Below are 20000 nucleotides of genomic sequence, written 5' to 3' on the forward strand. Positions count from 1 at the left end.
AAAATTTTTGTTTTCTATTTTTGTAGGAAATACTCCTCTTAAATCAAAGCCCTATCTCCACTAAGTAATAATCTTTTTGAATTTTGGAAATCCATTAATATATAACAAAGTTATGAAGTTTCAAAGATGTCATTTATTTGGTTGACTCACAAAGAGAAAAAAAATACCGAAAATATGGGACGCTTTTTCTGCTTTTTTTTCTGGTTTGTGGCTGTATCTCGCTTATTACGTGGAATTAGATATTAAAACTTGGCAATTTTATGGCACAATTATCAGAAAATAAGATGAAGACATCAGAAGAGTTCTAACGTGTATAGTTTTAGAGTTGTATGGCTAGGGTCAACTATAATTTTGTTTTAAAATATGCATAATATTGATCATTTGGAACTTTTCCGAAGTGTAATTTTGTGTCTACAACCCATACAAATGACACGAAAAATGCCTGCTAAATTATTATCAACCAGTCCAGTGAGACCATGGCTTATGTTATTTCTAGATTTATTTGAGAGAGAGAAGAGAGAGAGAGAGAGAGAGAGAGAGAGAGAGAGAGAGAGAGAGAGAGAGAGAGAGAGAGAGTGTGTGTGTGTGTGTGTTAATCTACTATCCCTATGACATAACAATAAAACAATACCTTAATTTTTAAAAAGCGCGCGAGGATTTATGTCATCGGTCATCCGTCGCGAACAAGGTTGCCAGATGGCCACGTGTGTGGCCAAATATATAATTTTGTTTCTTTTATTAGATTTTATTCATCTATTTTTATCTCAGTGACATTTATCCTAGTCTATTCAATTTTCTGTTTGTTAAAATTTAGTTCATTTTAAGTGGGCCTGTCTTAATAGTGAAAGCCATATGATTTTCTATTTAGCCACTTTTGAAGTCGAATTTGGTCAGGTTATAGTCTAGCCATCTGGCAGCCTTGCCTCGCTCACGTCATTTTCGTGTCGTGCGATGAGGGAGCAAAATGGCCGTCTTCTTATTTTCACTCATTGAAATGCAAATTGGGTTGATGTTTTGTGAGAATACGGGGAAAGTACTTATCACAATCCAATGAAATTTGAAATATAAATAGAAGAAATGTGCATATATCACCTTGTGAGCGACAAAATCTCTCCTCTTTGTAGTTTTAGAAATATTGTACTCCAAAGAGTAAAAATCTATTTTTAATGGTCTTCTGGTAATTGTACGAGTTTTGTCGCTTGACATAATCTAAAACTGTGTGCCAACTTTCAGTCAAATTCATCGATAAGCAGCGTCGTAATTAATTTTTTAAAATAGCATGTACGGAGCGGCTTCGTCCCATATTTTGTCCCGAATGTGGGCACTTCGTGAGCAAACAAGAGGCCCAAAGATTTGTGCGGGATAGTCATTGCAATTTTAAGGAAGAGGACATCAGCATTTTGCATTTTGAGTCCGGTATATCGAAAATGGTTATCGAGAACTCATGTCTCCTTCAGTCATCATCGTCTTCGTTGTCGTCACATTATAATCATCATAATCATCGTCATGATCATCATCATCATCATCATCATCATCATCATCATCATCATCATCATCATCATCATCATCACCAGAATCATCATCAACAGAATCAGAATCATCATCAACAGAATCAGAATCATCATCATCATCATCATCATCATCATCATCATCATCATCTTCATATCATCATCATTATCATCTTCAAATCCCAGAGTACTTACGGACAGAACGTTCTGTAACCCAATGCGCCTTCAAAGTACTGTGAAACGCAATGTTCTATACCCATTTTTGTACACTTTGATGTCCCATCTGTACCTGTTTGAATATTATAGAATCAATTTTAACTTCATCAATTTATCGAAATGACACGCAAAACGTGAACAAAGATGCATTTATCTGATAGAGATGGTTGTTCAAGATGTAGTCAACTGGCTTTAATTAGCAATATGACATAATGTACGAGGGCGGGATGATATAAAAGTACCGCTTGCCCATAAATCAAAACATATTTTATATACAATCATGAAACTTCACACACTTTCTCAAACGATACTTATACACAATTGTGTAACTATAATCAGAATTTTAATAAGTGACACGTGTTTTTTATCTTTTTTTTCCTCAGTTGTCCATCAATGCATAGCTGCAAAAGTTTGTATGAACCTCTAAATCAATTTGTCTTAATCAAAAAATATTTTTTCATTAATTGCAATACAACAGGAAAGGATTTCGCTTATAACAGCTATATTAAAATCGATAACTGGTAAGGATCGTAACTCATAGATGATTTACAATTTCAAAATTATGACTTTTCCGCTTATCCAATTTGAAAGAATTTGTTAAACTGGAAAGTTCGGTTAATTGTAACTTAAACGATATATATTCAGTATCTGATTATGAAGGACAGAATGTAATCCTTAACTATCAGACATCTACATTTTATAACAATCAATAAACAGAACTGATGAGTAAAAATGTAAGTGAACATTACGTATTTCCAACATTATCTTGATTGCAAATTTTATAGAAATAACTTGTGTTTATGCCAAAGATTATTACATAGATTTAATGTAAACTGGTCAAAAGAAGATTTCGTGGTATCACTCTATAGTAACCACTTGCAAGAATATAAATGATCCTCTGTCCAGAACTCATGAGTCTTTTTCTACCCCAATTATCAGACGCCCATTCCATTGTCGAAGGTTTGTTTACGTCCACCCAGTTCCATCCATCTTTGGATGTTATCCACATCAAAGTTGTCTTGGATCCTTTTCCTATCACTCGTTCCACACTGGTGGTCTCTCCGTCGTATTTCGATAATCATCTTCTCGGGGTTGATTATGAAATGCCAATTCCATAGCCCTCCTCTTTAATGGCTTATCGATAGATACAAGTAGATTTCTTTTCGCAGCTTTATGAGAGTGTCATATTATATCGCATAGTTTAAAGACGTATAGCCTCATGGAGAACATTGTGCTATTTGAGTCAATAAAAAATATTATATGGCGCACAACTCTACTGAAAGCTTTGAAAATTAGAAATGTATTTTTACAGATAGATAAACAGATAACTTGATTTCCTTCTATAACTTATAGTCAGTTTGAAAGTTCGTTGAGTCAATTAGATATAATAAAAACTGTACCGACGACACTAATACTCTCCAAAACAAACAATCTCGACACTGTAAAAAGTTGTCAGTTTGGCGTTTTTACGCAAATCGTTGCATTCGAAATAATGTATTCACTTAATTACTTTAAGGGCTTCATATCCACACTAAGTTTTCAACAGTCTTTATCTATTTATGACATCAGATATTATTATTGCCCCTTTGATTCTTTCAATGTGATGGTTTCGGGTGGATAATACCCAGGTTTAACTTATGGTCACACCCTCAGTATAAACATTAAGTACAGAAATTCATGAGCTGTCCAATTGGCTTTTTTCCAGCAAATTGTGGCATTCATAATGATATTATTCACTTGATTACATTAAGGTATTCGGATTACAGAAATTCTAAACAAGTTTCACCGATTAACAACATCAACTAATAGTACTGCTCATATTTGTTATCGATTTAATAAGTATTGCCCTGGGAAATATTTAGTTAAACATTATCGGCAAACTGTCAATTGTATCTGTCTAGCTCCTAACCCGAACAAATCAAAAGCCGATATATTATGATGGAATACTTGATACTGTTCGCGTCTGCTTCAGATTTTCATTTCTCAGGATTAAAGTGGTCAACCATACCCATTTTCTTCCATGTAAATCAGTGTACATTACTTAGTTTTGAATTCTGGGCAAACTCTCAATGTTACCAATCAACAATCAAAACATGATCACCAGAGTACTGTATTGTGATGAAAGTTATCGATCTCAGGATCGTCTTTCAACTCTGCTCACGTCTGCTACTTCAGGTTTATTTTCGCAGTTGATTTACTTACCACAACCTGTTTTCACACATGGACAACTGTATGTTGCTGTGTCACGGGTCAGAGGTTATAGTGGCTTGCACTTCATGTTGGGCCACACAGAAAAATCAACAGAGGATGTACCAAGTTACACAGACAACGCTGTTTACCAATCTGCCATCACCAAATGATGATGAGTACAATATCAAATGAAAAAAGTTCTTTCCCCCTCGAGATTGCGGACTTTTTACTCGTGGTTTAAAAGCCTTTAAATGCTCTGTGAATTTTTTAAAAGTTATATAAATAGCATTTATTGTTAATATGACAATATTGAATATATAATAATCAGTGTTTCAAATGATTTAAAACTAGAATAGTGGCTTACACTTCATGTTGGGCCACACAGAAAAATCAACAGAGGATGTACCAAGTTACACAGACAACGCTGTTTACCAATCTGCCATCACTAAATGATGATGAGTACAATATCGAATGAAAATAGTTCTTTCCCCCTCGAGATTGCGGACTTTTTACTAGTGGTTTAAAAGCCTTTAAATGATGTGTGAATTTTTAAAAAAGTTATATAAATAGCATTTATTGTTAATATGACAATATTGAATATATAATAATCAGTGTTTCAAATGATTTAAAACTAGAAATTTCATATCGGTAATTGCGACAGGATGTAGATAATAAGCAATTGAATCACAAATTCAAAATTTAAGGAGAACTACAAGTTTATATAGCAGTTAACCCTTTGTTGCCCAGACACAGATTTCCTTACGCAAATACTCTTATATCTTGATATTATGCTCCAAATGCTGCATATGTAAACAATATACACGAGAATTTGAGTTATACTGCCAAATTTGGTCAGGACAGAGGGTGGAACTCTCACGTCCCGTCAGGAATTTCCAGCACCTGGGACTCACAAGTCCCACCATCTGTCTTGGTCACTTTCTGTGCAAATACACTCATAAAATGTAACCAATTGATAAGAAAACACAAAAACATTGTTTTTCCATGGACCAGAATGTCATTTTATACAAAGAAAAATGTCAACAAAAATACAAAATATAATTATTATCAATCATTTTTAAAAAATGTCAACAAAATTACAAAATATAATTATTATCAATCTTTTAAGAAAAATGTCAACAAAAATACAAATATAATTATTATCAATCATTTATCAACAACAACACTTCATAATGATAAATTGTATGGGATGAACATGAGTACAAAATTATAACAATTCTTATTTCACACACCATGAAACTGGTTGAAACAATTTTTCTTCTTGTTGCAACATAAAAGACATTGCAAAGTGAACATTTGCTCTCTGGCCTGGATTCAATCTTATTACGTGTACACACTTCACTCCTTCCCCTCTTGTCCACAAAAATAATGTGATGTGCACCGACATTCTGCATCCTGATGGATTCAGGCACAGAGAAGTTCAATGTCTTTCTCTTTTTAGCTGGGACAGGAGATGGACAGGGAGTGGACAGGGGTCTTCCAACTTTGGGTGGATATGACAAGATAATAAGGCTTTGACAAAGCTCCCTCCGAAAATTCAGAAGAGACATGGAAGATGAATTTAATAAATTCAAAACTATTTACAATGGTTCTATCTAGCAAACCAAAAAAAATTCGATGCCACCACTTTTTACTTTTTCGCCCAATACCATAAATAGCACAAAGCATGTCAGCTTTTTCCACCCCACCCATTTTTTTATTGTAATCCACAATGGCTACAGGGCATTTCACCGTCAGCTCGGTGCCATCTTTCTGGGTCCGTTTGACCGTCCCTTCGTCTGTCCCATGAAAGTTGGACACAGCAGTCACTGCTTTGTTGTCCATCCATTTCATGACAACTGTCTTTCCGTCTGTCAAAACCCGTATGTCACTGTCTCCTCTCCTCCTGTTTTGTCTCTTACAAAATCTGGAAGTCCTTTTCTATTCCCCCTTATGATCCCACAAGCATTTACACCATTATCAAATAAATGGTCCATAAGAGTTAATGATGAAAAATAGTTATCAAAATACACCTCATGTCCCTTTCCAAACAAATCCTCACACATACTGATCACAACACTCTCTCCCAATCCAAACCTATCCCTGTCACTCCGTCCATTCTTTCCCTGGTACACATCAAACTTGCTCACATAGCCATTCATATCCGCTCTCATCCACAGTTTGTAACCCCTCTTAATGGGTTTCATGGGGTTGTATTGTTTCAAACTACTCCTCCCTTTGAACAAAATCATGCTCTCATCAATGCTTTGCACCTTATTTACATTATACAACTGTACAAATTTATGATTCAGTTCCTGAATCAATGGACGCAGCTTGTAAAGCTTATCCATATTTCCAGCTGGTACAGCCAGATTATCATTTATGTGTAAACATGCGAGAATCTGGCCGAACCGATTCTTAGTCATTGCATCAGAAACCAGACGCACATTCAAATCTTTCCAGTAATGGACCCAGGAGGGTAAGCAATGATATCCCATGAGGATATTTATACCAAGAAATCCTAGCATTTCGATTCTCTGGATAGTGGCAATTTCATTCCTCTGTGAAAATAAAAAAAAGAAAAGCATAGAGAATGTTAGTCAAAGCCATAAGAAGAGAGACACAACGGAGCTCAGACATGGGTTGCCTTTATTATGCCCTAAATAGGATTAATAAAATGCATAATTTATCTGTCTGTATCTTTGATAGCACATTTGACATGCATGGGACGTTTACACAACCAAACCAATGGCAACATTTATGTGTCAATAATCTGGGAATATTACAGGAAGTTTCTATTGTAAGCAGTAAAATTGAACCAAATAATTTTTTTTTCAGTGATACAACTACAAGTACAATTTTCCATTTTAGAATAAGCTAAGTTTAATTTCCAACATAGACTTCACCTGTAGCTGGCTTTTATACAGGTTGGTTTGCTCCAGTATGTTGTCTACAGATGAGCCCATAAATGTCATAAACACATCAAGAGGTTGTTCAATCTTGGAGAATTCTGATACCTTTGGACCTGTGGATAGAGGATAATATTGTCATGGGTAACATCATTCATTACGCACTGGATATGTAAAAACATTACCGTTAACACTTAGTTTGATTTACTAGCGCCATTTATTTGTGTTAGGTGTGTTATAACGCTATAGAACATGAATAAAGGCTTACTGCATGTAAATAAGTAGAGCTCACCTTCAAGTTCTGCAAAAGTGTCCTCCAATTGTGCTTTGGCAATTGCTTTCAACACTTTGTCGGCGCCTCTACATTTAGAGGTAGTCGCTGCTGGCTGGGATCCCTCATCTGCACTTTCATCACTGGACGCATCAGCATCAAAATCTAACCGATCAGCAGGCTGACTCGGCTGTCCAGTTGGCTCTGGCAAAACAAACTCAGGATCAACGTCGTCTACATCAGAGTCGGATTCATCATCAGTAAGAGCACTGTTGTAATCAGATGGAAGTGCCTCCAGTTGAATCAAGGCTTCATCTAGATTGTAACGCTTGCTAGTTTTTCGAATGACTTGTTTTTGATCCTCCATCTATTGAAAAAATAAGGACGAAATGTCTATACATTAAATCCAGCAATGCAGGTAAAACCCAGAAATATATGCCAGGGGGAATGGGGGCAGTGGTTACTATTGAATTACTGACTACTGCAAAAACATTAGAGACTGTGGAGTAAAAGTATTGCTTTAGTTCGGCCTGACTTTTTAAAAATCCAACAATGTTGATTTACATTAAAAATAGATCGAGAAATGATGAGATAAAGAGTAATTATAATAAAAGTATTCTTAACATTTTCATCGTCAGTATAAAAGTGTATGTAATTTATTATATTTTACTACTAAAATCTTTTTCTAGATCAATGTTTTCAAAACGAATACCTGATTTAGATATTGATAATAAATTTAAAATGACTTTAAAATACAAAGAAAGAGCATTTTGCATGGTAATAATGAGAATACCACTAAAAAAATGCATTTGAGCATGTAAAACAGTACTCGGGACTTGTGCGTCCCACTGGTGGGAAAACCCTGACGGGACTCACACGTCCCACTAACAAAAACGTGGTTTCTTATCTACCGGTGCGCGTGGCAGCATGGATAACAGTGTGTAATTACTAATCTACCACAAATTAAACCGTAAAAAAAATTCCCAAGTATAAATATCACACTGAAGAAAAATCATCTAGAGGAGAAAATCCATACTTACATTCAGGGTCCTTTAGATTTACAAAGCGTCGATGAAACCACAACAAAGATTCAAACGATGCCTATCGAGGTCAATCCTGGTGATAAAAGGGAAGCTACTACCTCCGTTCACGCCGTAGTAGTATTAAAATTTCGCAAACTTCGTTTGGAAGGGAGATAATACAATAAAATGAAGCCGGGAAGTGTACGTCCCGTCAGGCAACAAAGCGACTGCCTTTATTCGGAAACAAGTATGACGTGAACTCATAATCGCTAGCCGGAACTACGTGTTAGCACAATTTATTTTTGGAAAAAATGATGAATTCATCTCATAGTTGTGGTGCGTAACTTGTTTACATGAATAAACAAAACATTGGTAGGCAGGAAATAGTATGCTCCTTTGTAAGGAAGCGCGAATAAAAATAGAACACTAGAAATTAGACAGAGGGACAGCTGAGAAAAAACACAGAAAAACACACTCCATTAATAAAAAATATGATTATAGTATGTGGCATCAATTGTGCGCATAAATTAATTTTATTAATGTTGTGACGTCACTCATTTATGAGCACAAAACATACCAAATAATCTGTTTTCCTCAATTGGGGATCAAGCCTCAGACCTACTGATTACCTGTCAGGTGTGCTACCATTACAAAACTGATATTAAAAATGTTTTTTATCTCTAGTATTTTTCTTTCTTGATTTCTCTGGCACCGTAATGATTTCCTCGTTACTTAATAAATGATGATTATAAACAGCAATTATGAACTGCTGTTATAGCTGTCTAAGAATGTATTCTACAAAACAAAGGTAATAATGAATAAGACAAAAACAAGTTCCAGTTCCGCTTATAAATGACAATATTTGTTAATCTGATTTATTTTGTTTTATAAATATTAATGTAGACGTTTATGTATTTAACAGATATTTGGTTTTATGTCATCATTGAGCGCGTAAACATAGCAAAAGTATTTGATTAAATCATCATCATCATCATCAACATTATCATCATCACCATCATCATCATCATCATCATCATCATCATCATCATCAAAATCACCATCATCATCATCATCATCATCATCATCATCATCATCATCATCATCATCATCATCATCATCATCATCATCAACATTATTATTATCATCATCATCATCAACATTATCATCATCACCATCATCATCATCATCATCATCATCATCATCATCATCATCATCATCATCATCATCATCATCATCATCATCATCATCATCGTCATTAGAAACAGCAGCAATAGCAGCATTAATATCTTCATCATTATCATCATTATTATTACCATCGTCGCCAACATCATTTTCATTATCATCATCATTACTTCCTCATAACCACTACCATAAATGTCTATTTCACTCGTTATAAGACTCTTAAGGACAGTTGTTTTTAGTATTTAATAACTATATTTACTTTGTTCTCCGCAATGCGTCTGTTTGAACAACTGAATATTATCGAAATCTTCTTTAAATTTACGCTTTATGTTATCGGGACAAGTCCTCCAACTGTTCTCCTCCAGACACTTTATAGCCTTTTCCGAATCGCTGCAATGGAAATATAAACATTTGATTTTATTTGAATGTACACAGAAGTTGCTTTAACACAGTAAAACACACCAAATGTTAATGTTTCAATGTGCTGTATTGTCAGAATCGGATGAGTGAATAAACGTGAAATAATTTAAAGTAGGATTCTCTAGGTTCGATAATTTTTGACAGGCTACTTTCGGATCGGTTTTTCACCTTAATTTGTGTTTTCAGACTTAAGAACATTGATGCCATCTTAACCGCAGATAATTTTGCTTTCGGTTTTGCCTGCTTTTCGATTTTAAAATTCGGTGGATATTTGTTGTATACTATCAAGTAAAATTTACTGCTCACGACTTCCGCCTCACCATCCATGAGTTTAACAATTGTGATGTGTGAACATAGATTCGACTCCATCAGGACAAAAAACCATTACATTTCCTTTGACATCTCCTGAATTGATAAAATTAAGGACATATGAATTCAAAACATCATATTTTGTTCAAGATAGGTTTTCTGTTGCATTTCATTCTCAAATTTACACACACATACATGTTACACAGTATCAAACATTCCCACACATCCTATCAGGTGTTAACTGAATTTTAACACCCACGACTGCAAAGGCGCGCCATTTATGCTGCCAAACAGTGAAAAAACACTTGGACGGAAAAAGTGTTTATCTCAAATATCGCTCAGTTAGTATTGCCCAAAACATGGCAAACTCTCTCTCTCTCTCTCTCTCTCTCTCTCTCTCTCTCTCTCTCTCTCTCTCTCTCTCTCTCTCTCTCTCTTTCTTTCTTTCTTTCTTTCTCTCCCTCTCTATAAGGCTATCGCTTTTTCAAACAATTCTGGGTGTAAGAGAATTTTTTACCAGACAAATCGGGGAATAATCTGTTTTTCTGGTTTTCACAATTTGCCAGGTAAATGTAGCAATGACGATCTTACGTAAATCCCTCGTTTTGGGTTCCAAAATGGCTTGAATTTAAGGCAAAATATTAGACACTGCGATTTCGTTTATGCTATTTTAAAAAAAGTAATTACGACACCGTTTATCAATGAATATGATTGCAAGTTGGTACAGTATTAGTAAAAAGTTCATTGCAGATTAAGTCAAATGTGAAAACTCGTGCGATTACTAAAAGACCGTTAAAAATAGATGTCTACTCTAGGGAGTAATATATTTCGTCGTTAATAATGTTATATATGGACATTTCTTCTATTTATGATTCAAATTTCATTGGATTATGATATGTAATTTTCACGTATTATCACAAAACATCAACCCATTTGCACTTCAATGAGTGAGAAGAGGAGACGGCCATTTTGCACCCCCCCCCCCCCCGCTTCCAATCACTCGACACGAAAATGACGTCAGCCAGGCCAGATGGTCAGACTTTCACCTTACCAAATTCGACTTCAAAAGTGGCTAAATAGTGGCTTTCACCACTAACACTGATCCCCTTAAAACACAAAGAATTGAATAGACTAATTAAATGTCACTGAGACAAAAATAAATGGATAAAATTTAATAAAAGAAACAAAATTATATATTTGGCCACACGCGAGGCAATCTGGCAGCCGTGTTCGCGTCGTCTGAGAACACAAACTCTTGCACGCTTTTTAAATGTATTTTTTCATTATTAGACATCAGCTATTGAATCTTGTTTTAATAATCAATTGATCATTCGACTTTCTATTACTCTTTATTCCCTTTGAAATAGACTTGTCCAATTTCTCTTTTCCTCACAGTAGATTAACACATACTCTCTCTCTCTCTCTCTCTCTCTCTCTCTCTCTCTCTCTCTCTCTCTATATATATATATATATATATATATATATATATATATATATATATATATGTGTGTATGTGTGTGGTGTGTGGTGTGTCAAATAAATACAAAAAATAACATAAGGCATGGACTTTTTTATTGATAATAATTTATCAGGCATTTTTTGGTATCATTTCTATATTTGAGGTCATCCAAATGTATGACACCTTTTAAACTGCATCACTTTTATTTATGAATTGATTTTTTAAATTCAAATAGATTTTTACTGAATGGAGGTAGGGCGTGGAATTTAGAGTAGTATTTCCCACAAAAATAGAAAACAAATATTTTCATAGTTATTCCTAGTTACTGTTACACAAAAATGCCAAATGGTCGGAAAAATTGCTAGTGTTAATTATATATAATTTAGCAAAACTTGATTAATTTTTTGAAGTAAGAAAATGATAATCATTGATGATACGACAATAAAATCCTAGATTTTGAAACTTGGAACAAGAATTTTGAACTGCCATTCCTTTAATTGGGGTCTGTTTTCATTTTTTCACAATGAATTTGATTTCCAATTGGAAAATAACGATGAGGATGATGAAGATGATGATGATGATGATGAGATAATGAGATAATGATAATGATGATGAATGATATATGATAATAATGAATGATGATGAGTGATGAATGAATGAGATGATATGGTAGGATTGATACGAATGTGAATGATAGATGATTATTGGTGATGAATGAGATGATGATGTGATGTGAATGATGGATGATGAGATGTGATGATAGATGATGGATGAATGTGAGGAATATGATGAGATGATGAGGAAGTGAGGATGGGATGAAGTGTGATCATGAATCATCATAATATATATAATAATAATAATAATAATAATAATAATAATAATAATATAATAATAATAATTAATAATAATAATAATATAATAATAATAATAATATAATAATAATAATAATAATATAATAATAATAATAATAATAATAATAATAATAATAATAATAATAATAATAATAATGAATAATGATAATAATAATAATAATATAATATAATAATAATAATAATAATATAATAATAACTAACTACTACATACTACTATACACTACACTACTACTACTACTATAACTAATACTACTATACTATACTACTACTACATATAATAATAATAATAATAAATAATAATAATAATAATAATAATAATAATAATAATAATAATAATAATAAATAATAATAATAATAATAATAATAATAATAATAATAATAATAATGAGATAATAATAATACTAATATAATAATAATAATAATAATAATAATAATAATAATAATAATAATAATAATAATAATAATGATAATAATGATAATAATAATAATAATAATAATAATAATAATAATAATAATAATAATAATAATAATAATAATAATAATAATAATAATAATAATAATAATAATAATAATAATAATAATAATAATAATAATAATAATAATTGCAAAATACCCATTTTAAGGAAGAGGACATCAACATTTTGCATTTTAAGTCCTGTATATTGAAAATGGTTATCTATATCTCATGTCTCCCTCAGTCATCATCGTCTTCGTTGTCGTCACATTATAATCATCATCATCATCCTCATCATCATCATCATCATCATCATATCATCATCATCATCATCATCATCATCATCATCATCATCATCATCATCATCATCATCATCATCATCATCATCATATCATCATCATCATCATTTTCATTATCATCATCAAATCCCAGAGTACTTACGGACAGAAATCCACTCCGTCTTCCTTCATAGTACAGCGAAACGCAACGTTTTATACCCATTTTTTTACACTTTGTTGTCCTAACTGTACCTGTTTGAATATTATAGAATCAATTATAACTTCATCAATTTATCAAAATTACACCCAAAACGTGAACAAAGGTTGCATTTATCTCATAGAGATGGTTATACAAGATGTGGTCAACTGGTTTTAATAAGCAATATGGCATAATATACGAGGGCTGGCCGTTTGCCCATAAATCAAAACATATTTTATATACAATCATGAAACTTCACACACTCTCTCAAACCATACTTATACACAATTGTGTAACTATAGTCAGCTTGTTAATAAGTGCCACCTGTTTTTCTTCTTTTTTTTTTCTCAGCTGTCCACCAATGCACAGTTGCAAAAGTTTGTATGAACCTCTAAATCAATTTGTCTTAATCAAAAAATATTTTTTCATTAATTGCAAAACAACAGGAAAGGATTTCGCTTATAACAGCTATATTAAAATCGATAACTGGTAAGGATCGTAACTCATACATGATTTACAATTTCAAAATTATGACTTTTCCGCTTATCCATTTTGAAGGAATTTGTTAAACTGGAAAGTTCGGTTAATTGAAATTTAAATGATATATATTCAGTATCTGTTTATGAAAAAACGAATGCAATCCTTAACTATCAGACATTTACAATTTATAACAATCAATAAACATTACTGATGAGTACAAGTGAAAGTGATCATTACGCATTTTAACATTATCTTGATTACGAAATTTATAGAAATAACTTGTGTTTATGCCAGAGAGGATTACATAGATTTAATGTAAAATGGTCAAAAGTAGAAATTCATAAATTTTTGACAAATTGTTTCCACAAATATGTACATGTGTTCAGCAATACCAACAACTACAACACCACCAACAATAAAGTCATAGTGGATACATCAATCAAAACATTCTAATGACGAAGATGAGGAAAAGAAGAAATGAAACGACTTTGGAAAGATCTCGTGGCATCACTCTATTCCATGAAATGTAATTTTCCTCCAGTTTGCGAAGGTTGGAGCAAGCCTTTTCCCAGTCTTCCCTTGTTCTCAGTGGCGTGGCATGCTTACAGTATAAGGTGGTGCCAGAAATAAAAGAAAAGGACTTAAAACTTGCTATATTTGTAAATACAAAAGAAAGAAAATTTTTTTAAAAAAGGCTTACTCAAAAAGGTAAGAGCTGGTATATACCATTTCTTAGTTTATTTATTTATTTTTTAATGCTGTAATCCATTTTTAAAAGATGGATGCGGTGCCAGGCACCAAATCAACCAATATAGCCACGCCCCTGCTTGTTCTATCATTTATTAACTTGTCGGTGAGAGTAAAATTAGTGTTCTACCTCTCATCTTTCCATTTACTTGTTTCCAAATGAGCTCGATTGGATTGCGCTCACAGTGATATGGGGGAAGTCGCGCATCCTCGTGTAAAAATTCATTGATTAGAAACCTGTTTCTGGTTTGTTTCTTTTGATTAGGAGTATAGTTGGGCCTTTGATAAATAGTCAGAATATGTAATTCTGTCTGATTGGAGCCATGAAATCATATCAGTTTATTATAGTTGCTGAAGTTGGAACATTGAGGCCACCGAATTGTAGCGTTTTTCAATGCAATATAGCTGGGTGCTTCAAGGAAAGGTAGAAAACGGTTCTTTAGTCAGTCTTCAAACACCTCTGCATTGAGCCCAGAATGAGAGTCTCTACCTTCCAGATGATGCATAAAAAAAAAAAAATGGTATGGCGTTCTTCTAAATACCCAGTATGTTAACCACTTGCAAGAATATAATTGATCCTCTGTCCAGAACTCATGAGTCTTTTTCTACCCCAATTATCAGACGTCCATTCCATTGTCGGATGTTTGTTTACGTCCACCCAGTTCCATCCATCTTTGGATGTTATCCACATCAAATTTGTCTTGGATCCTTTTCCTATCACGTCGTTCCACACTGGTGGTCTCTCTGTCGTATTTCGATAATCATCTTCTCGGGGTTGATTATGAAATGCCAATTCCATAGCCCTCCTCTTTAATGGCTTATCGATCGATACAAGTAGATTTCTTTACGCAGCTTTATGAGAGTGTCGTATTGTATCGTATAGTTTAAAGGGGTATATCCTTTCTTTAAAAAATATAGCCTCATGGAGAACATTGTGCCATTTGAGTCAATAAAAAATATTATATGATGCACAACTCTACTGAAGGATTTGAAAATTAGAAATGTATTTTTAAAGATAGATAACAGATAACTTGATTTCCTTCTATATTTTAAAGTCAGTTTGAAAGTTCGTTGAGTCAAACAGATATCATTAAAACTGTACCGACGACTCTAACACACTCCAAAACAACCAATCTCGACACTCTAAAAAGTTGTAAGTTTGGCCTTTGTTCGAAAATCGTTACATTCGAAATAATGTATTCACTTAATTACTTTAAGGACTTCAAATCTACACCAAGTTTTCAACAGTTTTCATCTATTTATGACATCAGATATTATTATTGCCCCTTTGATGCTTTCAATATGATGGTTTCGGGTGGATAATACCCAGGTTTAACTTATGGTTACATCCTCAACTCTATCTGTCCAGTATAAAAATCAAGTACAGAACTTCATGAGCGATGAGGTGGGAGGGGGGGGGGGGTTTGCTAGGAACTGTCCGATTGGCTTTTTTCAAATCGTGGTATTCATAACGATATTATTCACTTGATTACATCAAGGTATTCGGATTATCAGAAATTCTAAACAAGTTTCACCGATTAACAACATCAACTAGTATCACTGCAAGACGGGTCTAATATTTTTCATCGATTTGATAATTATTGCCCTGGGAAATATTTAGTTGAACGTTATCGGCAAACTGTCAATTGTATCTGTCTAGCTCCTAATGTTACCAATCAACAATCAAAACATGATCACCAGAGTACTGTATTGTGAGGAAAGTTATCGATCTCAGGATCGTCTTTCAACTCTGCTCACGTCTGCTATTTCAGGTTTATTTTCGCAGTTGATTTTCTCACCACAACCTGTTTTCACAAACGGACAACTGTATGTTACTGTGTCTCGGGTCAAAGGTTATAGTGGCTTACACTTCATGTAAGCACAATATTTTTTGGAAAAACGATGAATTCATCTCATAGTTGTGGTACTTGTTTACATTATTTACAGTGTGAAGTCTCGAATTTTATGACAGCGGGTTTAAATTAGTTTTTCATAGGTCTTAAAGGAGAAAACTTTTTGATATGGCATCAACTTGGTCCATAATCTCTATTCAGTTAAGACAAATTGAATCAAAGCTTAACACAAATTTTTACAACTTTTGATAATGTAAATGTTGCTGCTCAAAGCTCAAAGAAATAAATAATAATGTGAAAATGATTGTAAGCTTCAATTTAATTACAAAAACAGATCAAATGAACGTTTCGGATTTCCCCTTTATCAAAAAAATAGGATGAATGAAACACAACAGATGAATGAAATAATGTGGTAGTGGCGTAGTTAAGATGAATAAACAAAACATTGGTAGGCAGCAAATAGTATGCTCCTTTGTAAGGAAGCACGAATTAAAAAAGAATACTAGAACTTAGAGGGACAGCTTTGAAAAAAAAACAGAAAAACACGCTCCATTAATAATCTGAGTATAGTATGTGGTATCAATTGTGCCCATAAATTAATTTTATTAATGTTGTGACGTCACTCATTTATGAGCACAAAACATACCAAATAATCTGTTTTCTTCAATTGGGGATCAAGCCTCAGACCTACTGATTACCAGTCAGGTGTGCTACCATTACAGAACTGATATTAAAAATGTTTTTTTTTTCTCTTGTATTTTTCTTTCTTGATTTCTCTGGCACCGTAATGATTTCCTCGTTACTCAATAAATGATGATTATAAACAGAAATTATTAACTGCTGTTATAGCTGTCTAAGAATGTATTCTACAAAGTAAATGTAATAATGAATAAGACGAAAAAAAGTTCCAGTTCCGCTTATAATTGACAATATTTGTTAATCTGATTTATTTTGTTTTATAAATATTAATGTCTATGTATTTAACAGAAATTTGGTTTTATGTCATCATTGAGCGCGTAAACATAGCAAAAGTATTTGATTAAATCATCATCATCATCATCATCATCATCATCATCATCATCATCATCATCATCATCATCATCATCATCATCATTATCATCATCATCATCATCATCAGAAGCAGCAGCAGCAGCAACACCATTAACATCATCATCATTAGCATCATCATCACCATCATCATCAACATCATCATTTTCATTATCATTATCATTATCTTCCTCATAACCACTACCATAAATGTCTATTTCATTCCTTATAAGATTCTTAAGGAGAGTTGTTTTTTAGTATTGAATAACTATATTTACTTTGTGCTACGCAACCACGCTCGAAGCTGAGTTGAATATTTTCCAATTCTTCTTTAAATTTACGCTTTATGTTATCGGGACAAGTCCTCCAACTGTTCTCCTCCAGACACTTTATAGCCTTTTCCGATTTGCTGCAATGGAAATATAAACCCTTGATTTTATTTGAATTACCACAGAATTTGCTTTAACACAGTAAAGCACACCAAATGTTAATGTTTCAATATGCTGTATTGTCAGAATCGGATGAGTAAATAAACGTGAAATAATTTAAAGTAGGATTCTCTAGGTTCGATAATTTTTGACAGGCTACTTTCGGACCTGTTTTTCACCTTAATTTGTGTTTTCAGACATAAGAACATTGATGCCATCTTAACCGCAGATAATTTTGCTTTCGGTTTTGCCTGCTTTTCGATTTTAAAATCGGTGGATATTCGTGTACTATCAAGTAAAATTTACTGCTCACGACTTCCGCCTCACCATCCATGAGTTTAACAATTGTGATGTGTGTACATAGATTCGACTCCATCAGAACAAAAAATTATTATTTTTCCTTAGACATCTCCTGAATTGATATAATTAAGGACTTATGAATCCACAACATCTTATTTTGTTGAAGCTAGGTTTTCTGTTGCATTATCATTCTCAAATTTAATCAAAAACACACGAAAAAATACATGCTACACAGTATCAAACATTCCCACACATCCTATCAGGTGTTAACTCAATATTAACACCCACGACTGCAAAGACACCACCATCTATGCTGCAAAACACTGACAAGACACTTGGCCGGGAATTTGTTTATCCAAATATCGCTCAGTTAGAATTGCCCAAAACTAGGCAAACTCTCTTTAACTTGATACCTTGAAGTCTTTTGAATGTTGTTTGTCATTGCAGATTTTTATGGTCAATTTTCTAAGTTAATAAAAATAAAGAAAAACTCTCTCCAATCTGTATTTGAAAATAATTCATTCTATTATACGTAAAGTCAATCACGTAGAAAATTTCTCCGCTCCATTCAATATCCTTCATCAAATACAGTAGGTAATGTTCCTTTTATTCATTCTTAGGGATCTCTCTCTCTCTCTCTCTCTCTCTCTCTCTCTCTCTCTCTCTCTCTCTCTCTCTTTAAGCTATTGCTTTCTAAAGCAAATCTGGGTATAAAAGAATATTTCACCAGACACATCAGGGAATAATATGTTTTTCTTGTTTATTCCAAGTTTCCCAGGTAACTGTTACACGAGATGCCAAATGGTCGGGAGTATTGCAAGTGATAAATTATATATCAAGTTAGTAAAACGTTAAAGATTCTTTGAAGTAAGAAAATAACAATCATATCCGATACGCCAATATTTTTCTCATTCCAAAAAGCTTTAATAAAATCCTAGATTATGAATCTAGGAACAAAAAAATATATATTTGTGTGTGTGTGTGTGTGTGCATATATATATATATATAATATATATATATATATATATATATATATATATATATATATATATATTATATATATATATATATATATATATATATATATATATATATAAAATATATAATAAACTATCATTCCTCTAATTTGCATCCGGTCTATTTTGATTTTCCACTCTAAATTTGGTTTCCAATTGTGAGATAATAATGATAATGATGATTATGATGATGTCGATGATGATGATGATGATGATGATGATGATGATGATGATGATGATATGATGATGATGATGATAGTAATAATAATAATAATAATAATAATAATAATAAATAATAATAATAATAATAATAATAATAATAATAATAATAATATAATGATAATATAATAATAATAATAATAATAATAATAATAATAATAATAATAATAATTATTATTATTATTATCATCATATCATTATTATTATTATTATTATTATTATTATTATTATTATTATTATTATTATTATTATTATTATTATTATATATTATAGTAATAATAATAATAATAATAATAATAATAATATATAATATAATAATAATTAATAATAATAATAATAATAATAATAATAATAATAATAATAATAATAATAATAATAATAAAATAATAATAATAATTGCAATATACCCATTTTAAGAAAGGGGACATCAACATTTTGCGTTTTAAGTCCGGTATATTGAAAATGGTTATCTAGAGCTCATGTCTCCTTCAGTCAATATCGTCTTCGTTGTCGTCACATCATCATCATCATCATCATCATCATCATCATCATCATCATCATCATCATCATCATCATCATCATCATCACCATAATCATCTTTATCATCATCAATTTCTAGCGTAC

The 20000-nt window shown here is 32.5% G+C and overlaps 2 protein-coding genes across 2 annotated transcripts in view; both read right to left on the reverse strand.

Annotated features, from left to right (window-relative positions):
* Positions 1 to 20000, reverse strand: part of LOC144973859 (uncharacterized) — a 92011-nt gene that overhangs the window by 66815 nt on the left and 5196 nt on the right. The window contains exons 3-7 of the mRNA XM_078916749.1: positions 17692 to 17822; positions 13251 to 13339; positions 11071 to 11130; positions 10104 to 10120; positions 9555 to 9685 (exon numbers count right to left, since the gene is read on the reverse strand). Coding sequence (XP_078772875.1) covers positions 9555 to 9685; positions 10104 to 10120; positions 11071 to 11130; positions 13251 to 13339; positions 17692 to 17822 — 428 coding nt within the window. The remainder of the gene's footprint in view (positions 1 to 9554; positions 9686 to 10103; positions 10121 to 11070; positions 11131 to 13250; positions 13340 to 17691; positions 17823 to 20000) is intronic.
* LOC144973789 (uncharacterized) lies at positions 7015 to 8201 on the reverse strand. The gene is made up of 2 exons (XM_078916684.1): positions 8132 to 8201; positions 7015 to 7458 (listed from the first exon to the last, which is right to left on the reverse strand). Exon 2 carries the CDS (start codon positions 7456 to 7458, stop codon positions 7015 to 7017), a length of 444 nt encoding a protein of 147 aa, XP_078772810.1. The 5' UTR covers positions 8132 to 8201.

The sequence above is a fragment of the Berghia stephanieae genome, chromosome 5 (assembly GCF_034508935.2).
Source record: "Berghia stephanieae isolate SIO BIC M18660-M18661 chromosome 5, UCSD_Bste_1.3, whole genome shotgun sequence".
Taxonomy (NCBI): domain Eukaryota; kingdom Metazoa; phylum Mollusca; class Gastropoda; order Nudibranchia; family Aeolidiidae; genus Berghia; species Berghia stephanieae.